The following is a 27117-nucleotide window of genomic DNA, read 5'->3' as shown; positions in this document are numbered from 1 at the left end:
TACTTGAATCAAAAATCTATCTAATCTATCTATCTATCCAACTGGAAAAAAATCATGGGAAATGGGAAACCTTTGACAAGCCGCCGGTTTCCTGTCCTCGTCGAGGCCACTAGAGTGTTAGTGGCTTTGCAAGAATGTAAAACCATCAGTGTTATATACTCAAACCCAAATTGTACCTTCTTGTATATAAATAAATAAATATAAGTAAATAAAGTGTTAGTCCTTGGCTGGGGCACACAGTGTTTACATTTATGACGCCTTCGTAGTTATTATGGTTACAATATAATTTATTCCTCCAGGTTTTTACTATGAACCATGATTTTTTTGGTTATTTATAATGCATACTGATTTGATATAACCTATTTTATCAATAAAGGTATTATAGTGCCCATGTACATAATACCATGTTTACAACATGGTTTGGTTTGTTTACACAATGGGCTTGAAGGAACGTCTCGCAAGGAAGATCCTGGACGAGTAACCCTAGATAATTGGCACCCTTATTTGCTATATGCATATAACATAAACCACTCCAAGTTAGCCACCAGGTTAGCCTTACTTAGTTAACCATCTAAAACTGAATTGGTTGCTCTTGGTGGGAAGGGACGCACCAACCACCATAGTATGGTTGGGACTCCCGGCTCAACGTGGTAATAGTGCTCCTGCTTCAACATAATAATAATAATACTTGTGGTTTAACGTCGACGATCAGCCTCGGGTCACATTAGGTGAGTACCCATTCAGGTCTTTGGGTACCCTTTGGGCCCCCCATTGGATGTTCATATTGCCGTCTGGGCAGAACTATGCCAGGGGTCCGGATTGTGGAGATGCCTGGCTCACTCTCCTCCAATAATACACAGTTACTAGTTCAAGTAAGTTTGTTAGTTTTTTAGTTTAGTTCATTTATTATGCACCCCATACCCATCTTGTGGGCGGTAGTGGAAAGGGTTACAGAGGCACATAATGGGCTCAGGGACTGAACCCCACAATTCATTTAGCTAAGCAAGTTACAATCTTGATGAGCTAGTTACAAAATTCAATATAAGTCATCACATCAACAATGGGTTCGAGAACGACCTCAAGTACAGGTTCTAAATTAAGCAACTGACATGTGGAGAGCTAGTGTCACAATTGATATGTTTGTCCTGCACACCGCCCCCCATCCAGTGGGCAGCGGTGGATAGGTTACAATCACTTAGTTACTACCTACAGTTAGCAAACTGGGGATATTTGGCTAAAATTTCTGGTAGCAGATCATTTTGAATGAAATATTGACACATCGCTGGAACATTGGTTATAGAATTGTCTCTAAATTCACGTATCTTTTCGCACTCCATCACATAGTGACGGAGGGTGTGCGAATAATTTTGTTGACACAGTTTACATTTGGTCAGGTCTACATCAGCAGATAATGAGAATTCCCAGAGATACTTGTAACCGAGTCTAAGCCGAGCAGTAGTAACATCTAGAAGTCTGCTGATTTTATTGGATGATCCATAGATGTGTGGCTCCTCTTGCATGATAGTATGATGATAGATGGAATTACTGGTGTCAATTTCACTTTGCCTCAGATCTACAAGATCTTGTTGAAGTTCTCGGTGCACTGCTGCTCTCAGATTGCTCATTGTTGTGCTACTTATCCAAGATATATTGTTGTCTGGAGGTCAGGTTAGATTAGGTTAGACTAGGTTCGGTATGGTACAAGAGGCTGATGTGCCAGCAAACACACTCCAGGCAACAATATATCTAGGATAAATAGCACAACATTATCGCTTGAATTGTCGACTTCGTATAGTGTCACCTGCTTCTTAGTTTCAGCTAATTTCATTGTCAAATTATATTATTTCAGAGTAAAAATACATTTTTTCATGCTCTACATTCAGCACCAACATTATAATGAGTAAATATATCATATTTCTCATTACTTAAGTAATTCTAAGAGGCTTTGGGTAATTATATCTTTAACTAGAATTTCAACTTACTTCAGTATCCAAAAATCTAGTTTCTGACCAATTCTCACCATTTTTACATATAGTGGGCACAGCTGTCTGTTCTACAATCCCTATAGAATTGATTTTTCATAAACTAAATGTTTGGAGTTATAAATTTTTGTTGTCTAAATTTGCTCATATTTCAATTGCCATATTGACAATTTTTTTTTTACAGTAAACTGTACTGAAAACCTATATTCTAAATATATGAAAATGAAGATCATATGCTATTCTGAGAGCATAATAACACCAAATGAACAGTTGGTGATATTTTTATATTTTTGCAGCTGATTTCAAAATCTGAAGTTTTCAATATTCAATTTTATAATTATTTGTTATTTTCTTGTTTTTCAAGCAACACTGGTATCATTTAGACAAAGTTGGAGCATTTGCTTAGTAGATTATTCACAAAACATTTGAAAGAGTTTCAGAAAATTTAAAAAAACTGAGTTCAATGTCACACGTTATATGAGGTTTTGTGCAGTTTAAGGGTTAATGTGGACAAGGAATATATTGCACAAGTTAGAGGGATACATGGCCCCATTTAATATTCCAGCTTTTGCTACTGACTTATTTAGTACTTTGCTATCTAAAAATATAACACCATCAGTATAATTTTCCATTATCATCACCTTACCCTCTTAATGTTAAAGTAGTAATTATGTAAACTCAAATTATTCCAATTTCTCACTACATACCTCAGTCACTAGTTATATTCCTTTGTTTAAGATGAACTTCACCAATTGTAACTTGAAATTCACAGCAAGTCTTGTGTTCATTTTTTGACTCGCCCAAAATGTCATGTGCAATAGTAGCCTTGCAAGACTGTATCCTTTAACCCTTAGACAGCGGCTATGGAGAAATGGCCATTACCCTATGCATAAAAAAATTAAAAACCTAAAAAATAATTTTTCATTATGGAATTATTAATTTGTATGCAAAATATAAGAAAATCACAAACATAAGTGAATATTTATTGTTTCACTGGGTGGAGGCTGTAAGGCTGCGTCTGGTACTTATCAACCAGGTTATCTTGAGGTTATCTTGAGATGATTTCGGGGCTTTAGTGTCCCCGCGGCCCGGTGCTCGACCAGGCCTCCACCCCCAGGAAGCAGCCCGTGACAGCTGACTAACACCCAGGTACCTATTTTACTGCTAGGTACAGTAACAGGGGCATAGGGTGAAAGAAACTCTGCCCATTGTTTCTCGCCGGCGCCTGGGATCGAACCCGGGACCACAGGATCACAAGTCCAGTGTGCTGTCTGCTCCCGACCAGCAGGTGCTCAACTTTGCTGACGCTTCCTGATTTATTCTCTGATGCTTCACTGATTGTTTTATCACTTGTTTATTTTTTTTATTTACATTCACAGAGAACTTTTGTACCCATATTTGCATCATACATGTAAAACCCCGACAACAGTTGTTTAATTCATCATATGATGACCACATTCCCTTAGTAACATTCATTACCATAACCCACTTGTACCATGAAATGGCAGCAGGATTTTTTCATGGGTCAAGGTAAACTCCATTGCATCCACACACATCTATTATATCCATATTTGCATCATACATGTAAAACCTAGACAATAATTGTTTAAATCTTCATATGATGATACAGTAAGTGCCTTACCCTGTGAATCAACAAATGATGATAACACTGTCTAAGAGTTTAATCATCAAAATCTGTACGACAACCAATTAATGTGCCGTCTTGTATATACAGTATATATACTGTATACAAATGAATATAAATATATTAATAAGTTGTTCCATTTGTATGCAGACTTTTCATTGTAAAACTATGGGTGTATGGGTTAAGGCACGCATCTCAGGATATCCAGGATGCTGGCTCAATCCCCCTTCCTAATCCAAGGTTGACAAGACCACACACTAGAAATTGAAGAGACGACAACGTTTCGGTCCGTCCTGGACCATTCTCAAGTCGATTGTGAGTCAAGTCGATATTTACATGTATGAATGGTCCAGGACGGACCGAAACGTCGTCGTCTCTTCAATTCCTAGTGTGTGGTCTGGTCAACATACTTCAGCCACGTTAATGTGACTCATCACCTGTAATCCAAGGTTTTTCTCATGCTGCAGAGTCCACAGGGTCAGTCAACTTGTCTATAGATGAAACTAGATCTATTTTATATTTTTTATACCACAGTAGATGTTTAGTTTTAGGTTACCATAAAGTGTTCTGATCCCTGTTCCACACTATAATATGATGAAAATTGTTTGATTACTGTTGAAAATTATGCATGTCTTTGAGGTATATACATATCGTACAGCAATGCATATATCATATCATACAGCAATGTTAATCGGGAAATGTTTAAATTAAGTTATTAGTAGTAATGTATGTTTTTTTTTACCCATATTTCAGACATGTCAGATAATGAAGTTGAAAAGTTTGAGATCTCTGACTATGACCTGGAAAATGAGTTCAGCACCCAGCGCCCAGGTCGAAGGCAGACCAAGGAACAGCAGATTTATGGTGTCTGGGCACAAGAAAGTGGGGATGAAGAGGTGATTTGTTTATATAGTTTTTGACAGCTGATAGTCTATCAGGGGCCAGATCCACGAAGCACTTAAACAAACACTTACAAACCTATACGTCTTTTCTCAATATTTGGCAGCTTTGTTTACAATTATTAAACAGTTAGTGAGTTCTGAAGCACCAGGAGGCTGTTTATAACAATAACAACAGTTGATTGGCAAGTTTTCATGCTTGTAAACTGTTTAATAAATGTAACCAAAGCTGTCAAAGATTGAGGAAAGATGTACACGTTCGTAAGTACTTGCGTAACTCTTTTGTGAATCCGGGTCCAGGCTTATTGATGTCCCCCCCCCCTCTAGGCTAATGACTGACCTTCCCCAGGCTGCAGGCCAGAAGAGTTGCCAAACCATAATTGAATTTACTCTTGATATTATCTTTCAAATTATATGCATCTGATTGATTTGCTGCTTTAAATGATTTGTTTTTGTATTTTTGATAATGTCTCTCTAATAGTGGTTAATTGAAAACAATTATTGTTCAATTGATTCCACCTTCTCAGCATCATGACAAACATGGCCTTGTCATATTTCATTATACAGTTCATCATTCAGTGTTATAATGACCATGGGTCAGGCTATTTACAGGCCATTGGCCTGATATTTCATTTAAATGTCAGGCCATTTCTTTAACCAATGTACAGTGCTGCTTTTTTCTTATAGTGTTAAAATCCCTTCCCTGATCATCGAAAGAGCAGACATAAAAAAAACTTGGCGGCAGTGAAGCAGAGAAGTTGTGCTGTGACATCACAGGTGCCTGGGCGCTCATGCTCTGACATCACAGGTGCCTGGGCACTCATGCTGTGACATCACAGGTGCCTGGGCACTCATGCTGTGACATCACAGGTGCCTGGGCACTCATGCTGTGACATCACAGGTTCCTGGGCACTCATGCTGTGACATCACAGGTGCCTGGGCACTCATGCTGTGACATCACAGGTGCCTGGGCACTCATGCTGTGACATCACAGGTGCCTGGGCACTCATGCTGTGACATCACAGGTGCCTGGGCACTCATGCTGTGACATCACAGGTGCCTGGGCACTCATGCTGTGACATCACAGGTGCCTGGGCACTCATGCTGTGACATCACAGGTGCCTGGGCACTCGATGCTGTGACATCACAGGTGACATGGATGTCATTTGCAATTTGTGCACAGCAGATAGAATATGCGCAATTGTGATACATGTCACTAATGTGTCCATTAAGCATTTTACTGTCACAATATTATTTGTTGAATTCTCAGTCTATATACATACAATTTTTTTATACTGTCACACACTACATACAATACATAAAACAAGTACTTCACGTGTGTGTGGTAATCACTGAAGCAGTCATTGACCCACATGGTAGCTTTGCACCCTATTCACAGATACACACAGATCTTTCACTTCTTTCTTTGGTGTGTGTGCTTGTAAACAACGCGCTCATGTTTACCTTTTGCACATATTTCCGTAACAAAGCTTGTGTATTGCAAGACAGTCTTTTCATGCCTTTGCAAGTTCTTTGCAAGAGCCTAATTAAGGTTCATTAGGGCATATAGGCATATAGTATGTAATTACAAGCTTCAGTCATTTAATAGCAAAACTTGCAATAATAAAAAAGTGTATTGTCTTATTATATAAAGGAAATTATATCTGTGAAATTATTATTTACAGGAAGGAGAGCCTGAACCCATGGTTATTCCACTCCCCCGGGTTCGTGTCCTACGAGGGGGGCTCAACTTTGTTTCAGGGGGTATCCAGCAGTCGAGTAAGAAGGGCGACAAGGACAAAAAAGAGGGCTCCGATGAGGAATCAGAGTCAGAACTTGCTCCGAGACCCATGTTTGGCGCTGGTGCTGATTCCAGGTAAATATAGCATTGACAAATCTATTTTTCACAAATAATCACAACTATTAAGTACTAGTAGTTTCTATAGAGTTTTTTATATAGAGTTTCAATTCTCTATCTTCTAGTAGAGTTTTATTCAACCCAACCACTTTGGCTGAACAGTAGAGCACAATCTCTCTTCATGCAAGTTGGTATTCAATCCCCCAACCATCCAATTGGTTGGGCACCATTCCTTTCCCCCCGTCCCATCCAAAATCATTATCCTGATCCCCTTCCAAGAGCTATATAGTCGTAATGGCTTGGCACTTTCTCCTGATAGTTCCCTTCCCCCTGAAATCTCAAAGCTTCCTTGGGAAATGCCAGAGTTTAACTGCCCACAAGTCAGCAAACCAAAAAGTGAAGAGGATAAAAACTCCCAGCAAAAAATGGGGCCAAATAGTGGTAACCATTCAGTACCAGAAACCAGAAACTGAGACTTGAGCCTACATGAAAAATTCATGAAAGATGCTGAAACTTGCAGGAAAAGGAAACCAAAGACACTGCATGCATGCATGCACCCCAGCATCCCAGAGGCTGGAACTCCCACCGAGGCAGAAAGAGCAAAACCCCTGCCTCTGGAGAACAGCATGAAGTGCCACCAGTCCACCGTGAACCTGATCAACCAGGGTGTGACTCATACGTCGGGCTGCTAGCATCTGTGTCCAACAGTCTGGTTGACTCGTCCAGCAACGAGGAGGCCTGGTCGAGGACCGGGCCGCGGGGTCGCTAAGCCCCGAAACCATCTCAAGGTAATCTCAGGGTTCCACAAATCAGAAATGACATCCAACAAAAGCAGTCTTTAGAAAACAGTGATGGACCAGGGATCTTAATTATGGACACAGAGATCTTACTTTAGGGAGTAATAGATGCCAGTATGCCAGGGGCCTCGTAGCCTGGTGGATAGCGCGCAGGATTCGTAATTCTGTGGCGCGGGTTCGATTCCCACACGAGGCAGAAGCAAATGGGCAAAGTTTCTTTCACCCTGAATGCCCCTGTTACCTAGCAGTAAATAGGTACCTGGGTGTTAGTCAGCTGTCACGGGCTGCTTCCTGGGGGTGGAGGCCTGGTCGAGGACCGGGCCGCGGGGACACTAAAGCCTCGAAATCATCTCAAGATAACCTCAAGATATGCCTACATGCCTGGCTGTAGAGGATTTTGTTCAAAGACATGCAATCTTATCCCTCTGCATTATCCTGTCCAAGGATATGGATATCTTACTTGTCTATGATCCTGTTCAAGGACACATTGATCTTACCTGCATATGATCTTTGCAATGACAAAAGGATTTTACCTGTGCATGAATTTATCTAAGGCCGCAGGAATCCATCTTTTTATATCAGTATGTTTGTGTGTTGCTACGTTGTATATACATCTTGGTGATTTTGTGATATGAGTACAGTACTTGCTAATTTAATTGCATTGGTTTGTACCAGTATATGTACATCTATTTCAGAGTATAGTTGTATTTCGTAAACTTTTAATGTAGATTATATATGGCATTGATAAACATGTATTAATATTTATGCTTTTCTTTTTTTAGTGATGAGGAAACTACTGTAAAAATACAAAAGCCAGCAGCATTTGTAAGCAAGAAATCATCAGATTACTCTTCACATGCTTCGTCTTCCAAACCAAGAGATATTGCGGGACTGCGCCGGGGTGGAGCACCTGGAGGGGGTAAAACCGGCCTGCTGGGAAGTGGCATGGCCGACTGGGAAAAGTATACTTCCGGTATTGGCAGTAAGCTCTTGAAGAAGATGGGCTTTGAAGAAGGTAAAGGTCTTGGTAAGAACTTGCAAGGTATATCAACACCTGTAGAGGCAAGCAAGCGGAAGGGAAAGGGGGCCATTGGTTTTTATGGATCTGAAAGAACTGACAGGTCATTGAAAGACTTTCCAGTGCATGATTCAGATGAAGAAGATAAAGAAAAGTTCAAGGAGCTCCTTCAGCAATGGAAGAAAACTGGAAGCAAGAAGAAAATAAAATACATATATAAGAGTGCTGAGGAAGTTATTCAGGAAGGTAAGACTAAGAAACTAAAGCCAACAGATGACAGCCATATAACTAAAACTAAGGTTATTGACATGACAGGACCAGAAACAAGAGTCTTGAGTAGTTATCATGCTATAGCTGGCCAGAAAAATTTTGTTGATGAATATGAAGAAGATAAGAAGAAGAAATATGAGCATTTTGATTTACCCGAACTTTTACATAACCTACAGATACTCTTGGAAAATTGTGAAGATGATATTGTCCGCAATGCTCGCACTTTAGAACGCGAAAATGACAGAATTGTTCATCTTAATCATGAAAGGGAAAAATATGAGCTTTTAGTAGAGAGAGAGAAAAAAGAACTTGACAGCCTTGACCAATCTCTGGTCCTTGTGGAAAGTTTAGAAACAAGACATAAAGAGCAGACACTAAGTCTCAGTGAAGCTACAGCTATATTTACTGAGTTAAAATCAGATTATCTGAAAATATACAATACTTATGAGATCCCTTACCTGGCACCAACTTATGTGACTCCTCTTTTGAAAGAGTTACTTAGTACATGGAATCCACTTGCACATCCAACAGCTCACAAAGAAATATTTGCTACATGGCAGCAGTTGGTAGATTTAGGTGGAAATCAGCATCAGCAACCAGATACTAATGTACCTTTAGATCCATACCACCACCTGGTATGGGAGACCTGGACTGCTGCTGTACGATCCACAGTTATGGGTCCTTGGGAACCACGAGACTGTGGTCCATTACTTGCTGTACTGGAAGCATGGAACTATCCACTGGTTCCAGTATGGATCCAAGGACACCTACTTCAACATGTAATTTTACCTCGTATTACACGTGCTGTTCATAACTGGAATCCACTTCAAGATACTGTGCCAATTCATACTTGGCTTCATCCCTGGCTTCCTTTATTAGTAGACCATCTTCAATCTGTATATCCTGTAATCCGTCAGAAACTTTCAGCTGCTCTTGTTCACTGGCACCCAAACGATCGCTCTGCCAAGATGGTTTTGCAGCCATGGAAAAGAGTGTTTAGTGAAATAGCAATGACCACTCTAATTCAGTCCAACATTCAGCCAAAATTGGAGTCTGCACTAGTTGAAATGGCTATTAACCCACACAATCAGAATCTGGATCCCTGGCATTGGTTCCTAGATTGGGATGATCTGTTGCCAACACAGGTTTCATTAGATATATTGGAGCGATGTTTCTTTCCCCGTTGGTACCAGGCATTGGCTACATGGCTTTCTGCAAACCCTCCTCATCCTGATGTTATTGCATGGTACAAAGGGTGGCGAGATCTTATGCCAAAGAGTGTTGCAAATCATCTTCAGATACGACAAAAGTTTCAACAGGCCCTGGAGGTGTGCAGCCGTGCTCTCAGCTACCAACCGGGTGCTTCCGATCAATTTAGTCTTTTGTTGGCTGGTTTAGACAAACTGAGTGAACCACCACCACCACCACCACTAGGTTCTCCCCCTAGGCAACGTTCCAAAGATTGGGCAGATATCATTAGCAGTGCACGGAGAGAAACCCTTAGCATGCGAGAGGTTGTCGAGCGTAGATGCTTGGAACGTGGCATTGTCTTTGTTCCAATACCTGACCGCAAGCATGAAGCAAGACCAGTGTATAGATGCGGTAAACTTAATATTTCCTTCAATAAAAACATCATATATGTACAAACAGAAAGAGGATGGATGCCCAAAAGTTTGACGACATTATTAGATGATGCGTAGGTGATGTCTAAAACTGTGTAGGATGGTTCTAACTTTAGACAGGGTACAGGTGTTTATAATCAGTGGTCACAGATGATACCTAAAATATGATGGTGTGATTTACATTAACTGTGACCAATTTAAATACTTGTGTGTTGTCTTTAGTTTCACCTGCATTAATAAAAAAAACTATTTTGACACCAATATAATTTTGATAACAGCAACTGCCAAATGATTATTGCACCTCTTAGTACTGTAATGGATTAAAGCAGTATAGGTTACCAATACTGTATGTTTTCAGTTTTCATTTGAAATAAAGTGCCGGGCTCGGGGGAGAAGAAGAACTGTAACCCTCTCTAGGTAAAGTACAAAGATTTGGTCAAATGAATTTAAAGACATAACTAGATGCTAAAATTGAGCATAAACAAATTTCATGAAAGCGCCTTTCTTCATAATAAACTTGTTAATTTATTTATTTATATATACAAATAGGTGCATTGGGTTTGTGAGAGTACATAACATTGGTGTTCTTACATTCTTGCAAATTCACGAACACGCATAGCGTTTCAGGCAGACTTTAGGATTGTATTGAATACTGTAGTATTCAGCAAGAAATGCAACTTTCTTCATACAGTACTGTACATACATTTTATGTAGACTATTTGTTTCAGGGTTGACAAAATAATAACTGCAATTTTTCATTTGCCTGATTGCTGCATCTTTGCCTTTTCTGATGAAATTTGATAAAGAATTGCAATTTTTTTCTAATTAATCTGTGAATAAGTAAACAATTTTAATGTCTGAAATTAATTAGATTAACATAGTAAGTGCCAAATTATTAATAAAGGCAGGCTAACAAGAAGAATGAATAAAACAATTGGAAATTAATTAATTAATAATAAAAAAAGGAAATAGCAATGCCCTGTCATAGTGCTGATTTTTTTGTTTACCAAGATTTCACTGGTATAAGTGGGGGGGTTACCGAGAGGATATGGGAAATGCTAGCAATTTTTTGGTGGGAGTCAATAATTATGTTTTGGAACTGTAGCCCCTTCTGCTATTTTAGCAATTTAGTGAAGTGAGGATGCCTGCTGCCCCTGTGCAGGGTTTTAATCCACGTGTGTGCAGTCTTTTTCTACACGTGATCAGCCTTAGTGGACAGCATATAATTAATTCATATAAACCCTGTCTTAAATTTTATCCTTCAGGAAATTCTGTACAAAGTATTTTGCGGAGAATATTTACGTTAACTACAGTATTAGTGCAACTTGCACTGATTGTTAATAATGTACAAATGAAATAAAAAGTGGTGATGCGTTACTGTAGTTCATTATATTTACCTATACTACCCCTGTATTTCATTTCATTATATATAAAGTAATTTTATCATCATTTCAAATGGCTGAATGTAAATATAAATTATCCAGAACTTCATATGTAGGTTATTACCATGTTTATTTTAAGATAATAAATCATAAACTTTGTTCCTCTGGTAGAAGCAAAGAATGCATCAAAGTAGTTTTGAGGTGGGTTCCGTTCCGTGACTTCACATTGTTTCCTTTTGGTCAATCATGTGTAATTTTATGCACTCTTAAAATGTCGGGCAATCACAGGATAATGCTGCAACAATTAGCAGAAGATGCATACAACACCGTTTAGTGTTCATGTCAGTGATTTCAGCCTTTTGCTTCACCAGTAAGGACAACCCATGCTCAGCCCTGGGCAGGGTGAGACAACTGACATCTGTTGCAATAAAAGCAGCTCACTGTATTCTGGGGATAAGCCAAGTAGGATAAGAAGCTTCAGCTGAGGTGTGGGAGGGAAGAGCTTTAATAGGTTGAAAACAATAGCCAGAAAAATTCTGCTCCTGTACCCTCTAGTGTTAAAAAAAAATTAACAGCTATAAATAAATCTTAATTTTATAATGGATTGTGCTCTCTCTGGCTATTAATATTTTTTTATTATTCAGTTCTTTATTATGCACTCCATACCCAACCGGTGGGCAGTGGTGGATACGGTTACAGAGGCACATAATGGGTTCAGGAACTGAACCCCAGAGTTCGTTTAGCTAAGCAAGTGACAATCTTGCGAAGATCGTTACACAAGTGTTAATATTACATCACATGTGCATGTATATGCATATTTTTGTACACAAATACATATACATACAGTATCAATAACCTTTTTATATCACAAAATATCAACAAGAGGCTCACAACAGTCACTATACAAGACACTTTAGATCTATGTTGAGTCAAACTCACCATACATGAGTTGCGTGCATGCTGACCAAGATATTGACTAGACCTAGAATCAGTTCACTTAAAGATATAATCACTGGAGCACTAACTCTGGACAGAAGAGCCTCCAATAGCAACAGGTGGACCCATTGTGCGATAAACACCATCAATACATTCGATATAACAAACACAGTCACTGAGAAGGGTGTCGACGAAATACATGCAGACTTTGTTATGCAAGCCCCTTGGGGAATCTCTGCCAGCAGACTTTAAGATTATGGTTATTGAAGGAAAAAAGAACCAGACAAATCCTCATCTGCTACGTAAGTGGTTCAGATGCATATAGAAGCAAACTTGGCATCCGACAGCTTCACATACTTCACAGATGGATCAGTAGACCAGCAGGGACAAGAAACCGGAGCTGCAGTTAAAGCAGGAAACTGTAAATAGTTGGAGACTCAAATGGGTGTTCAACTTTACAAACAGAGATGCTAGCCATTCAAAAGGCTTTGGAACATGCTCTTGCTCAACACCGACAACATGTTACCATACATACAGATTCGAGAACCGCCATTGAAACCTTGCAACAAGAACACATATGTGATAACATACATCTGATCACAAATGTCATATCATTAATTCAAACACTCAAACGACAAGGCCGCCGGGTACTTATCAACTGGGTGCCAAGTCATGTGGGAATAATAGGAAATGACATTGCAGACGAAGCTGGAAAACTTGCAACTAAGAGAAGAAATGTAGACATTTATATACCACAGAGACTATCACAGAGTAAGAAAGTAATTAGAAACAGAGCAATGCAAAAGATGTACAGTGACCACAACACAGCAGTTGCAACATCAGGATCTGCGGGTTGGTACAAGAATTCAACCAACTACGAACCACTTAGTTTGATGAAAGGAAACAGTAGAGCAACAGAAGTACACTTACATCGCATCAGGCTTGGATACCCATGTGCATGGGAAATAGGCTTACAGGTTCTGGAAGATGAGAGGAAATGTCAGCACTGTGGAGAAATGCCCGACAGACCACTGGAGCATTATCTAACACAGTGCACAGTTACAACCACAACAGACCACTGGAACATTATCTAACACAGTGCACAGTTACAACCACAACAGACCACTGGAACATTATCTAACACAGTGCACAGTTACAAACCCATTAAGATTTCAATTTAGATTCAACAGAGCAGAAGAAGTTGTTAAACACATATGGCAAAATCTTACTGAAGCGACCATACGAGTCATAAATACTCATACTCCGCCCAGGTAAAACACGAACAAGCAACACTTAGTGGACCAGCCAGAGGCTTAGGGCCCGCGCAGGAATATCCCTGCAAAAAAAAAAAAAAAATAGATGAGTGGATGACTCATTCAGAGGATGACTAAAATTGTCATCGAAAGAAAATTGTCCAGCGAGGTGCTAGACGAGTTATATTCATATCAAAATAACACCATCCTGACAATTCAGGACGTCATTGAAAGTTTCCGTTTAGTCGTAAATAAAAGAAGCAAACCAGGCACTTACAGCCTACACTAAATCTACAGAAACAGTACCCACATCAAATTCTTTAACCGAATCTCCTAAAATGACACAGTCATTAGGTAATACGGGTACTAGCAATCAATCATACTAACAGGTCAAACACTGATTTATCAATGAGACCCAAGAGTACCATAAGTACTCCCAAGAAACACCAACCAAACAATTCCACACCAAAGTGGAAGAAACAGGGCAGCAAGGGTACGCAAGCAGCAAATCCCTCAAAACCTGTTGTTACTGTTTCACCTAAAACGATGACCCTTAAACATGTAGGCTGGGGATTATATCTTCGTCAGTAATTTCAAAGCGTTATATGACAAAGAGTGCTGGGAAGACGGGACACCACGAGCGTAGCTCTCATCCTGTAACTACACTTAGGTGATACCACAGTTACTAGTCTTGCTCCACATCCACCCAACTGGGCGGCAGCTTTACAGTCATGTGCTCCACACCCACCCAGCTGGGCGGCAGCTTTACAGTCATGTGCTCCACACCCACCCAGCTGGGCGGCAGCTTTACAGTCATGTGCAGGCTGCACCTACAGTAAGCAAATTTTGGATACTTTGCCAAGATTCCCGGCAGTACATCATTATGAATGAAATACTTAAACAGTTCTTGGACTCCATTTATGGTGTTATGTCCAAATTTCGCGATTTGTTCACATTCCATTATATAATGACGCAAAGTATGCGAATCTGACTAATAAAATTTGGACATTTCATAAAATTTATTTTAATTTGCACGAGAAGAAGGATATTATAGCCCCAGTAACAGCTCATCTGAATTATAAATTAACTAGAGCAAGGCTCATTAAATACAGCTGATGATAGCCCACTAATGGGACTCCAGGGTGCAGTATGATGTTTGCCACCTAATAAAATTACCATTGGGAATGTTTATGATAGCTTATTCCTGGAAGAGATCTTCTGGGTACAAAGTGATGTAAGCTTGCCCTCTAAAGGGACGGGAGACATCTCCCGTCACGCAGGGTGCAGTCGCACCTCCACAGATCTCCAGTATCAGCTCTTGATACTGGTAATGGTTCAAAAGGGTCACCACTTACGGGCTATTCATGCCCGTGCCACCTTTTGGGTGGCTTAATCTTCATCAGTCAATCCCTCTAAAGCAACTCGTCTGGGTACAAGTACTGTTAACCAATCTCTACATAGAATGTGAGGTAATCTTTGAAGGAGCTATTTTCTTCCCGAGTGCTATATACTGATAACAGCCTGGAGAAGTTTGGCTGTCCCGGCAAATTCACTATGATTATCTTGCAGTTCCACGTTGGCGAAAGTACTGGACGATGGAGACGAGTCAAAAGCCATTCCGATGACGAGCGGTGTGAAGCAGGGCTGGGTTCTCACCCCAACACCCTTCAGCTTGGTATTCTCGGCCATGCTCACTGATGCCTTCCGTGATTGCCAGAATGGAATACCCATCAGAAACAAGACTGGTAATGCGAAGCATCAGGAAGGCCCCAGGGGAGGGGGGGGGGGCCAGCAGAGTGGGCCATTCAACCTCAGGTGCCTTCAGGCCATTACGAAGGTGAAGGAAACTGTCATAAGAGACTTCCTGTTTGCTGAAGACTACGTGCTCAACGCTAGCACTGAGCAAATAATGCAGCACGAAATGGACTGCTTCTCACAAGGCTGCGACAAGCCAGGGTAAAGAGAGAGTGAGAAAAGAAGGTAAACAAAAACACAGATTGGCAACAACAAACACAGTGGCAGACACAGAGATCGGGGAGGCATGATTACTACATAAAAAATTCTCAGGGGAATTGACAGGGTAGACAAGGATGGATTATTTAACACGGGTGGTACACTTCCACTGGTGGAAGCTGAGTACCCAAATGAGCCGCAGTGACATTATAAATAACTTTTTCAGTGTCAGAGTAATGGAATGCATTAAGAAGTGATGTGGTGGAGGCTGACTCCATACACAGTTTCAAATGTAGATATGAAGGAGCTCGAGAAGCTCCATCATGATAACATGTTTAACAGTGATGAATTCCACGTACTCAGGTACGGTAAAAATGAGAACCTTAAACATAATATAAGGTACAAAACACAATCAATTCTGCCCATAGTAAGAAAGCAGCATGATTTGGGAATAATGATGTCTGACGATCTAACGCTTAGGAAGCATAATTAATCAAGCAAATATTGCCTCAGTCAGAAAAATGATAGGATGGATTAGAACTTTCAAATCCAGGGAACCCATCACAATGGTTGTACTATTCAAAACACTTGTACTGTCCCGTCTTGAGTCCTGCTCAGTACTCACTTTCCCCCTTCAGAGCAGGAGAGATTGCTGAAATAGAGGGAGTTCAGAGAACATATACGGCACGCATAGACGCGATAAAACATCTAAATTATTGGGATAGTCTCAAAGCTCTCCAACTGTACTCCCTATAAATGAGACGAGAGATACCAAATAATATACATCTGGAAGATACTGGAGGGCCAGGTCCCAAATCTACACAGTAAAATAACAACATACTGGAGAGAACGATATGGAAGAAAATGCAGAATAGAACCAGTGAAGAGCAGAGGTGCCATAGGCACAATCAGAGAACACTGTATAAACATCAGAGGTCCGCGGTTGTTCAACGTCCTCCCAGCGAGCATCAGAAATATTGCCGGAACAACCGTGGACATCTTCAAGAGAAAAACTAGATAGTTTTCTTTAAGAAGTGCCGGACCAACCGGGCTGTGGTGGGTATGTGGGCCTGCGGGCCGCTCCAAGCAACAGCCTGGTGGACCAAACTCTCACAACGAGGCCAGGCTTGTGAAGTAGAAGAACTCAAAGAACCCCATCAAGCAGGTAGGTCCAGGAATCTGTACACTAGTAGATTGACAGTTGAGAGGCGGGACCAAAGACCCAAAGCTCAACCAACGCAAGCACAACTAGGTGTATAGAGACAGACAGAGATGGGGAGAGAAGGAAGGAGAATGGGAAGAGGAGGGATGTTTGAAGAGAGGGTGTGGGGCGGGGGGGGGAGACATGCGAGCCAGTCTACATCCATTGGTACAAAATGAAGTTGGTTTACTATCACAATTACAACATGAAACTAGTATACATCCATTGGTACAAAATGAAGTTGGTTTACTATCACAATTACAACATGAGGCTAGTCTACATCCATTGGTACAAAATTAAGTTGGTTTACTATCACAATTACAACATGAGGCTAGTCTACATCCATTGGTACAATATGATGTTGGCTTACTATCACAATTACAACATGAGGCTAGTCTACATCCATTGGTACAATATGATGTTGGTTTACTATCACAATTACAACATGAGGCTAGTCTACATCCATTGGTACAATATGATGTTGGTTTACTATCACAATTACAACATGAGGCTAGTCTACATCCATTGGTACAATATGATGTTGGTTTACTATCACAATTACAACATGAGGCTAGTCTACATCCATTGGTACAATATGATGTTGGCTTACTATCACAATTACAACATGAGGCTAGTCTACATCCATTGGTACAATATAATGTTGGCTTGCACACCTTATGCTCAATATTCCAGCTTACCACGTTGAGTTAATGAACACACTAAGAGATCATGTCTGTCGGTTTGTAGAGGGAATGGTCTGGGGTACGGGACAGACACAGGGTGGTCGAGGTAGGCCTAAGTTCAATTATTTAAGAAATATTACGCCTACTTTTGATATTTACTTAAGAAATATTAGTAACTATTAACATGCCCCCATCCAATTTTTATGGATTTGTGTGAAATATTGGTTGTGGTGCTGTAAAAGTTGTTCATCGTCATACACAAATATTTCCTTAAGAGACCCAAACAGTAGTTCCAATCCTTTCTAATATTGTAATTTCTGAGAGAAGGGGAAGATGGTGGGGGGGAAGAGACGAAAGGTGGGAATATTAGGATGCGGGGGAGAGGGGGGAGGGATAAGGGGGTGATTGGAGACCCAATATGATGTTTCAGTGCTTAATAATAATAATTTTTGTTGAGAAGGGGGGTCAAAGGGAATGGGGGAGGGAAGGACAGAGGGTCCTTCTTTACTTCCTGATCTTAGTCTATCCTCATGGGTTCATTATGATGTAAGCCTATCCTCATGGGTTCATTATGATGTAAGCCTATCCTCATGGGTTTATAATGATGTAAATCTATCCCCGTGGGTTCATTATGATGTAGCCTATCAACCAGGATTCATTATAATTTAGTTATTTATACACACAAGAAGGTACATTGGGTTTGTAAGAGTATATAACATTGATGTTTTTACATTCTTGCAAAGCCACTAACACACATAGCGTTTCGCGCAGGTCCTTAATCTAACATTGTAGTAAAATTAGAAGAATATTAATAGGTACATTGTAGTAAAATGTGAAGATTATTACTAGGCACATTGTAGCATAATTTGAAGATTAGTAATAGGTACATTATAGCAAAATTTGCGTTCAAAATACATAACATCTATGATATAAGTTGATGACAGTGATTACAATGGTGAAGTTGCATGTCTTAGGCACATATACCGGGGAAGTGGGTAGTACAAGATACAGTGCGAGTTTGAAGCACTATGAGGATGAAATTAGGTACTTTTTGGTTTTACCCTTGAATAACGCATAGGTTGGACAACTTTTTAATGCGTTAGGGAGTGAGTTCCATAGACTAGGTCTCTTGATTTACATAGTGTTTGCACAGATTTAGTTTGACTGGGGATATCAAAGATATATTTATTTCTGGTGTGGTGATTATAGTATTACATCTGTCAGTGAAGAGTTTCAGATCAGGATTTGCATTTAGGAACAAGGTTTTGTACGTGTAAATAGCCCAAGAAAATGCGTGGTGTATGTTTAGCTTGTTTAGGGATCTAAACAAAGGGGTTGTGTGTTGTCTGAAAACAGAGTTTGTTATTGTTCTGATAGCAGATTTATATTGGGTGATGATGGGCTTGAGGTAATTTACAGTAGTAGAACCCCACACACAGATATCGCTTGTAAGATCCAATCATTTGAATACCCTAAGATTGGATTGGAGTCACGAGTCACTCCCTTCAGTTCTTCTGATTTTACCTCAGTGGCTGGCAGCAGTTTGTTTCTGTGACCGAGGCTACGTTTCCCACCCTCCCAATTACCACTGTTGTACCGCAGGGTAGTCCACTTGCTCCACGTTCTCATTTACATCAATGATCATCCAAATTCCACTCAACACCTGAAGCCAATTATATTTTATGATGACACAACCTTAAATTATTTTCTCAAATGATGACACAACCTTAATTTTCTCAAATGATGACACAACCTTAATTTTCTCAAATGATGATACAACCTTAATTTTCAACCTTAATAAAAATATAGCACAAAACTTTATAAACCAGTAGGCATTTTTTCTATAATCCGATACTACGTACCTCGCTCTGCCTTGGTAACACATTATTATTCCAGTCATCTATCCATATCTTACTTTCGGTACAGCACTATGCACTGGTGATCTACAACCAAAAATGATCTACGACCCATTATTACTCAACAAAAACCAGCAGTTAGAACAATAACTTCAATCCCAGACAGCATTCAGTACCTTACTGAAATCTTTGAATATGCTGCTAGATATCATGTCACTCCACGCACTCAAGTGTACTCTATTTCTATACAACTCTGAATTGCAATATTAATCCTGACCTCAAACGGGGGGCCTGACGGCTTAGTGGACAGCGCTCGGGATTCGTAGTTCTAAGGTTCCGGGTTCGATCCCCGACGAAGGCGGAAACAAATGGGCAGAGTTTCTTTCACAATGATGCTCCTGTTCACCTAACAGTAAATAGGTATCTGGGGGTTAGACAGCTGCTACGGGCTGCTTCCTGGGGATGAGTAACAAAAATGAGGCCTGATCGAGGACCGGGCCGCAGGAACGCTAAGCCCCGAAATCACCTCAAGATAACCTCAAACGCTTCCTAGAGCGTGACACGGGGCTGTGATAGAATGTAATGTAATTATGTAATATAAACTTACCACTATTTTGTGCTCCAGGGCTTCCGTATTACTTTCAAACTTTAATTAAACGTATCTTTGACTTTAAGGAGAATAAAGTAGTGATTCAATTATATAAATTTCTGGTGCGCCCCCATCTGGATTACTGAATCCAAAGGAATATATATATATATATATATATATATATATATATATATATATATATATATATATATGTCGTACCTAGTAGCCAGAACGCACTTCTCAGCCTACTATGCAAGGCCCAATTTGCCTAATAAGCCATGTTTTCATGAAATAATTGTTTTTCGACTACCTAACCTACCTAACCTAACCTAACTTTTTCGGCTACCTAACCTAATCTAACCTATAAAGATAGGTTAGGTTAGGTTAGGTAGGGTTGGTTAGGTTCGGTCATATATCTACGTTAATTTTAACTCCAAAAAAATAAAATTTACCTCATACATAATGAAATGGGTAGCTTTATCATTTCATAAGAAAAAAAATTGAGAAAATATATTAATTTCGGAAAACTTGGCTTATTAGGCAAATAAGGCCTTGCATACTAGGCTGAGAAGTGCATTCTGGCTACTAGGTACGACATATATATATATATATATATATATATATATATATATATATATATATATATATATATATATATATATATATATATATATATATATATATTAGTATATTTTGGTAGCAGTCTTTCCTGTAGACATATATTATTAAATATAACCGAAAAAGTAAGATTAATAATTCTAACACGAATTTTCTCAATCTTTCGTACATTTCTTTTCACTGTTGGTGGTAATTCAAAAATCAATTCTCCAAAATTCATTTTTATTTCTAGTCTGACGCGACACTTGAGCGCGTTTAGTAAAACTTATTACATTTTCAAAGACTTTAGTTAACATATACACAACTGAATAGAACTTACACATCTCAGATTTGTTTATATCTACATTTGAGTGAGGTGGATGGGGTGAGGTGGTATTAATAGGGTATTAATTTTATCAACACAAGACAGAACACGAAACAATGGGTATTGAATGGAAGTGATTGTAGAAAGCCTATTGGTCCATATTTCTTGATGCTTCTATATTGGAGCGGAGTCTTGAGGTGGGTAGAATATAGTTGTGCATTAGTTGGCTGTTGATTGCTGGTGTTGACTTTTTAATGTGTAGTGCCTCGCAAACGTCAAGCCTTCTGCTATCACTGTATCTATCGATGATTTCTGTGTTGTTTACAAGGATTTCTCTGGCGATGGTTTGGTTGTGGGAAGATATATATATATATATATATATATATATATATATATATATATATATATATATATATATCTACATATGTCGTACCTAGTAGCCAGAACGCACTTCTCAGCCTACTATTCAAGGCCCGTTTTGCCTAATAAGCCAAGTTTTCATGAATTAATTGTGTTTCGACTACCTAACCTACCTAACCTAACTTTTTCGGCTACCTAACCTAACCTAACCTATAAAGATAGGTTAGGTTAGGTTAGGTAGGGTTGGTTAGGTTCGGTCATATATCAACGTTAATTTTAACTCCAATAAAAAAAAAGTGACCTCATACGTAATGAAATGGGTAGCTTTATCATTTCATAAGAAAAAAATTAGAGAAAATATATTAATTCCAGAAAACTCGGCTTATTAGGCAAATCGGGCCTTGCTTAGTTGGCTGAGAAGTGAGTTCTGGCTACTAGGTACGACATATATATATATATATATATATATATATATATATATATATATATATATATATATATATATATATATATATATATATATATATATATATATATATAATGCTCACAAGATGATCCTCCGCTAATGGAAACCCTGGCGATAAAGCCAAGTTAATTTTCTAGCGTGAGTGGGGATGAATGAAGGGTGGATGAGGTGAGCACATTACAAGAGTGGGCCGCCATCCGCGCGCACCAAATGTGTCGCGGGAGGAGGAGACGAAGCCGTAATGCAACAACATTTCCCGGCGTGTGAGGGGTTGTGACTGTGGTGGGGGGCGGTGGGTGGGTGGGGTCGTGAGGTGTTTCAGTGGGAGGTGGTGAGCGTAGTAGTGGTGGGGTGTGACAGTGTGTGGTGGGCGGCAGTGGAGAGCGGTCGGGCGTGTTGTGTGTGGTTGAAGCTTTAGCTAGGGCCCACCCGAGTCAGTAACACCGCAATGCTCTTCTAGCTGGCGTATGGAATATAGTTCACTCGAGTGTCTACTATAAACTTTTCCATGTCCAGCTCTGTGTTAATGACTTCACTCCCCTGCTCTTAAGACTATATTTCTTTAGCTTAAGCTTGAATAAATCCTAGTATCTGGCCAGGTACCCACAGAGGTATGTTCTGCGACTACATTGACCGCTTGAGTGGTATGTTCTTACTTCCTATGCTGTACAGTGATCGCTTGAGCGCTATAGGTCTGACCTCTATTATTACTGAGAGCCATATATTTACAGAGAAACACTGCCTGTACATTGTTCACCTGAGCCATGGGAACACTTCGACTCGTGTGGCCACGTGCTCTCACCGACCAATTATACATATGTAGTGACACACATATTCCCAACAAGTGCCCTGAATAGTGAACGAGTTCGCTGTGGATCTATGCAAACCATTGTAATAGTCCTTCCTCTTGAAGGTAGTCGTGCGAGGATCTGGTCAACTATCAGGTTAGTTTCAATAACATTTTGTCATTTTTTCCTAAATCATTTGATAAATGTGTACACTTTACTTCTGTTATCGTTTGTGAACAGCGAACAATAATATATATATATATATATATATATATATATATATATATATATATATATATATATATATATATATATATATATATATATATACATTGCCTATTATTGCTAAATTAGTAAATTAATCCAACGATTTTATTCAGTCATATTGTAAATTTTTAATTCGATTAGTTTAGGCTACACAATTTTTCTCGCATTTTATTTATATAAAAAAGTGTAATAATAGCACTATGCAGATTACTGTAAGTTCAGTAAACATTCCCATTACATAAAGGTTATTTAAGTGTTTGCTTGAGTGGTATGTTCTGACCTCTGCAGCTAGAGTGATCGCTTGAGTGGTATGTTCTGACCCCTGCAGCTAGAGTGATCGCTTGAGTGGTATGTTCTGACCCCTGCAGCTAGTGATCGCTTGAGTGGTATGTTCTGACCCCTGCAGCTAGTGATCGCTTGAGTGGTATGTTCTGCTGCAGAGTGATTGCTTGAGCGTTACGGTCTGACCTCGACTGCTACTGAGAGTATCCCACTATACTCCTCTGTCCTGCAAGCGTTATCTTGGTAACCGGTATCAACGTGTTATCTTAGTGACTCGTATATGTTATCTAGAAATCTTGCGAGTGAATATGTTGTTATTCCTCTCGAGGCGTCTCGACCTTGAGTGTTCTTCACTGGCTGATCTTGGTTTTGAAAGGTTTTGAGTAAAAATGAACACGTTAGGTCATGTCATCAGAGATGTTCTATTGTCCCCTGGATCCCCTTGCCACTTATTCAGCTACTGGGAACAAAAAGTTCCAAGTACCACGGGCTATGGTGAGCCCGTAGTGGACTTACCTGGCACAGGAGCGGGGCAAGTAGCACGGGCTATGGTGAGCCCGTAGTGGACTTACCTGGCACAGGAGCGGGGCAAGTAGCACGGGCTATGGTGAGCCCGCAGTGGACTTACCTGGCACAGGAGCGGGGCAAGTAGCACGGGCTATGGTGAGCCCGTAGTGGACTTACCTGGCACAGGAGCGGGGCAAGTAGCACGGGCTATGGTGAGCCCGTAACTCACCTGGCACAGGAGCGGCGCAAGTAGCACGGGCTATGGTGAGCCCGTAGTGGTCTCTTACTTGGCACAGGAGCGGTGGAGGGGGTGTAGGGTTTTTATATAGCTTCAGGGCATCTGTTCCCCCTCGAACCACAGGGCATAGGGAGGTGTAGGTAATCCTAAGCACACATATTTACCTAACAATACAAACTAAAATATATAAAATAATGGTAAGATGACAATCTCACCCACAAGACTTAAGATGATAATAATGGGTTAGTACAATGGAAAACTCTTTTGTATTTTTTCTTATATAAGACACAGCGCACAAAGGGAAGGGTACACAACATATCATTAAAAAAATAACGAAAGCTGAAGGCAAACAACAGGCTGCCTAAGCGGGAAGTTTGGTGACTTGACAGCAGCATACAGGCGAAAACAATTAAAAGCGAAAGCTCTTAGCAACTCCCGCTGGAGCGGGAGGGTATAGTCATGTACACTCAAGGGGTCTCTGGCCGTCGCCATACCCTCGTGGGCTCGGCCAGGTCATCCACCCTTCTGTGAGAACCAATTCGGAGAAGTGGTACTCCAGATGACGACGACCAAGTGTTATAATTACACAGTATTTCCGTGGGTGATAGGACTTGTTATCTCGCACGCCAGTATCGGTTTTCTTGCAAGTAATCGCATTGTTATTTTGTCCGCTATATGTTCTGCTATTGCTAGTGAATATCTTCTGTGTGGTAGCTTGCTGGTCTGTGCTGAGCTCTATGGCAGCTTGTTGACCTGTATGATTGTAGCAACTAAGTAGCTGTTGTATAACACTGTCGACACGCCAAATCAGGCACCCAATCACTGCTGGGTGAACAGAGGCGTGCAGTTAAGGATTTGCGCCTAGTCAATCCTCCCCGGCCAGGATACGAACCCGGGCCAAATCGCTCGCGAAGCGTCTTATCACTTTGAATTAACCGTTTTCTAGGCGTTGGAAAACCTTAGGCGGACGGGTTGACCAAAGAGCCAAAGCTCAACCCACGCAAGCACAACTAGATGAATACTTGTTCACTCACTCATTTGTTTACTCACTCAATTGTTTATTCGCCATTCACTCACATTTACTTGATCACTCACTTACTCACATGTGCACTCACTTTCTTACTTACACACTCACTCACAGGCTTTCGTGCTTACTTCCTTACTCATTCACTCACATCCCCACTTACTCACTCAATTACTCAACAACTCACTCACTCACTTGTTTACTTACTTATTCACCTACTTACTCTTACTTTCTCAATCATTCACCCACCCACGTGCCTGACAAACTGGATTGAGGTTTATGACAAGGTTACTAAACAAGACAGGAAAGCGAAAGCTGGGTAGACTGTATTTTTTCTAGACTGTCAAAAAGCATTTAACATTGTTCCCCATGAAGGACTGTTGTACAAGATGGAGAACCAGGCGAGGATAACTGGGAAAACAGTGATCTGGGTAAGGGAGCACATGGAGGCCAAAAAGCAGAGAATCACAGTCAGAGAGGAGGTTTCGTGCTGGAGAAATGTAGCAAGTTGGGTCCCGCAAGGCTGTTGGACCGCTGATGTCCCTAAGTTATGTCGACAACCTACCCAAGGGAGTGAGTTCAGACATGTCAATGTTTGCAGGTAATGCAAAAGTGATGAGGAATGTGAAAACATGAGGACTGCAGAAAGTTACTGGAGTGCCTTGACAAACTCCAGGAATGGTCAAGGAAATGATTGCTGGAGTGTTTGGTAATGAGGATGGGAAAGGAAGAGAGGAGACCAAAAGGCATCTACATCATTAGGTTAAGGCAACTACAGGAATCAGAAAAGGAGAAGTATCTGGGAATGGCCATCATTCCCACACTCACACCGGAGGCACACTTAAACAGGATAACATCGGCAGCATATGGAACGCTGGCAAATATAAGAACATTGTTTAAAAACCTAAATCAGGACTCCTTCAAGATAATCTACGCAACATTTGTTAGACCAATAGTGGAATATGTATCACCGGCCTGGAATTCACATCTTGTGAAGCCTAAAGCCAAAATAAAAATGTTTGCAACAAGACTGGTGCCAGAGCTAAGGGTTAGGCTACAAATATAGCCTAATGGAACTAAATATCACAACCCAAGAGGATAGAAGGAACAGAGAGGATATGATCACAACATACAAGATACTGAGGGGGGAATAGATAAGGTGGACACAAAATAGCCTCTTCATATTGAGAGAAAACAGGACAAGAGGACGCAGGTGGAAGCTGGAAACACCAGTGAGCTGAAGGGACTTAAGCACGGATTCGTACCCTGTATGGGTAGTTGACAAGTGGAATGACCTAAACGAGGAAGTTGTGGGAGCCACCTCCATCCACAACTTTAAGGCCCGATACGACAGAATTGAAAGTCAGAATAGTTAAGTTGAAACGCATCAGGTACTAACTAGGCTAGTAGGCGGGGGCATAGAGAGCTACACCAAACTCCCTCGTAGATACTGATAGGTAAGTACTTACTCACTCACTTGTTTACTTACTCACGTCACTCGCTTACTCACTCACTCATTTACTCACACTTGTTTACTCACTTGCTTTCTTTCTGACTTTCTTACTCATTCTCTTGCTTCCTTACTCACTCACGTACTTACTCTCTCACTCACTCACGTACTTACTCTCTCACTCACTCACGTACTTACTCTCTCACTCACGTACTTACTCTCTCACTCACTCACGTACTTACTCTCTCACTCACTCACGTACTTACTCTCTCACTCACTCACGTACTTACTCTCTCACTCACTCACGTACTTACTCTCTCACTCACTCACGTACTTACTCACTCACTCACGTACTTACTCACTCACTCACGTACTTACTCTCTCACTCACTCACGTACTTACTCTCTCACTCACTCACGTACTTACTTTCTCACTCACGTACTTACTCTCTCACTCACTCACATACTTACTCTCTCACTCACTTACGTACTTTCTCTCTCACTCCCGTACTTACTCTCTCACTCACTCACGTACTTACTCTCTCACTCACTCACGTACTCTCTCACTCACTCACGTACTTACTCTCTCACTCACTCACGTACTTACTCTCTCTCACTCACGTACTTACTCTCTCACTCACTCACGTACTTTCTCTCTCACTCACGTACTTACTCACTCGCTCACGTACTTACTCTCACTCACTCACGTACTTACTCTCACTCACTCACTCACGTACTTACTCTCTCACTCACTCACGTACTTACTCTCTCACTCACTCACGTACTCTCTCACTCACTCACGTACTTACTCTCTCACTCACTCACGTACTTACTCTCTCTCACTCACGTACTTACTCTCTCACTCACTCA

General features: G+C 40.5%; 2 protein-coding genes across 4 annotated transcripts in view; both read left to right on the top strand.

Annotated features, from left to right (window-relative positions):
* Window positions 1–417: 417 nt before the first annotated feature.
* On the top strand, window positions 418–11468 carry sip1 (septin interacting protein 1). 3 transcript variants are annotated; one of them, XM_045752329.2, is made up of 4 exons: window positions 418–548; window positions 4381–4523; window positions 6212–6402; window positions 7964–11468. In XM_045752329.2, exons 2-4 carry the CDS (start codon window positions 4383–4385, stop codon window positions 10167–10169), a joined length of 2538 nt encoding a protein of 845 aa, XP_045608285.1. In that variant the 5' UTR covers window positions 418–548; window positions 4381–4382; the 3' UTR covers window positions 10170–11468. The 3 variants fall into 3 exon arrangements, with proteins under 3 accessions (XP_045608285.1, XP_045608284.1, XP_045608286.1); XM_045752328.2 differs by having other exon boundaries at window positions 418–728; XM_045752330.2 differs by having other exon boundaries at window positions 428–872.
* Window positions 11469–15913: 4445 nt separating this feature from the next.
* LOC138357621 (uncharacterized) overlaps window positions 15914–27117 on the top strand; it is a 46655-nt gene continuing 35451 nt past the window's right edge. The window contains exons 1-2 of the mRNA XM_069314618.1: window positions 15914–16014; window positions 25174–25229. Of these exons, the coding sequence (XP_069170719.1) occupies window positions 15914–16014; window positions 25174–25229 (157 nt within the window). The remainder of the gene's footprint in view (window positions 16015–25173; window positions 25230–27117) is intronic.

Source organism: Procambarus clarkii, chromosome 79, assembly GCF_040958095.1.
Source record: "Procambarus clarkii isolate CNS0578487 chromosome 79, FALCON_Pclarkii_2.0, whole genome shotgun sequence".
NCBI lineage: Eukaryota > Metazoa > Arthropoda > Malacostraca > Decapoda > Cambaridae > Procambarus > Procambarus clarkii.
Note: the sequence above shows the minus strand (reverse complement) of the source record. Positions and strands in the feature narration are given on the sequence as shown.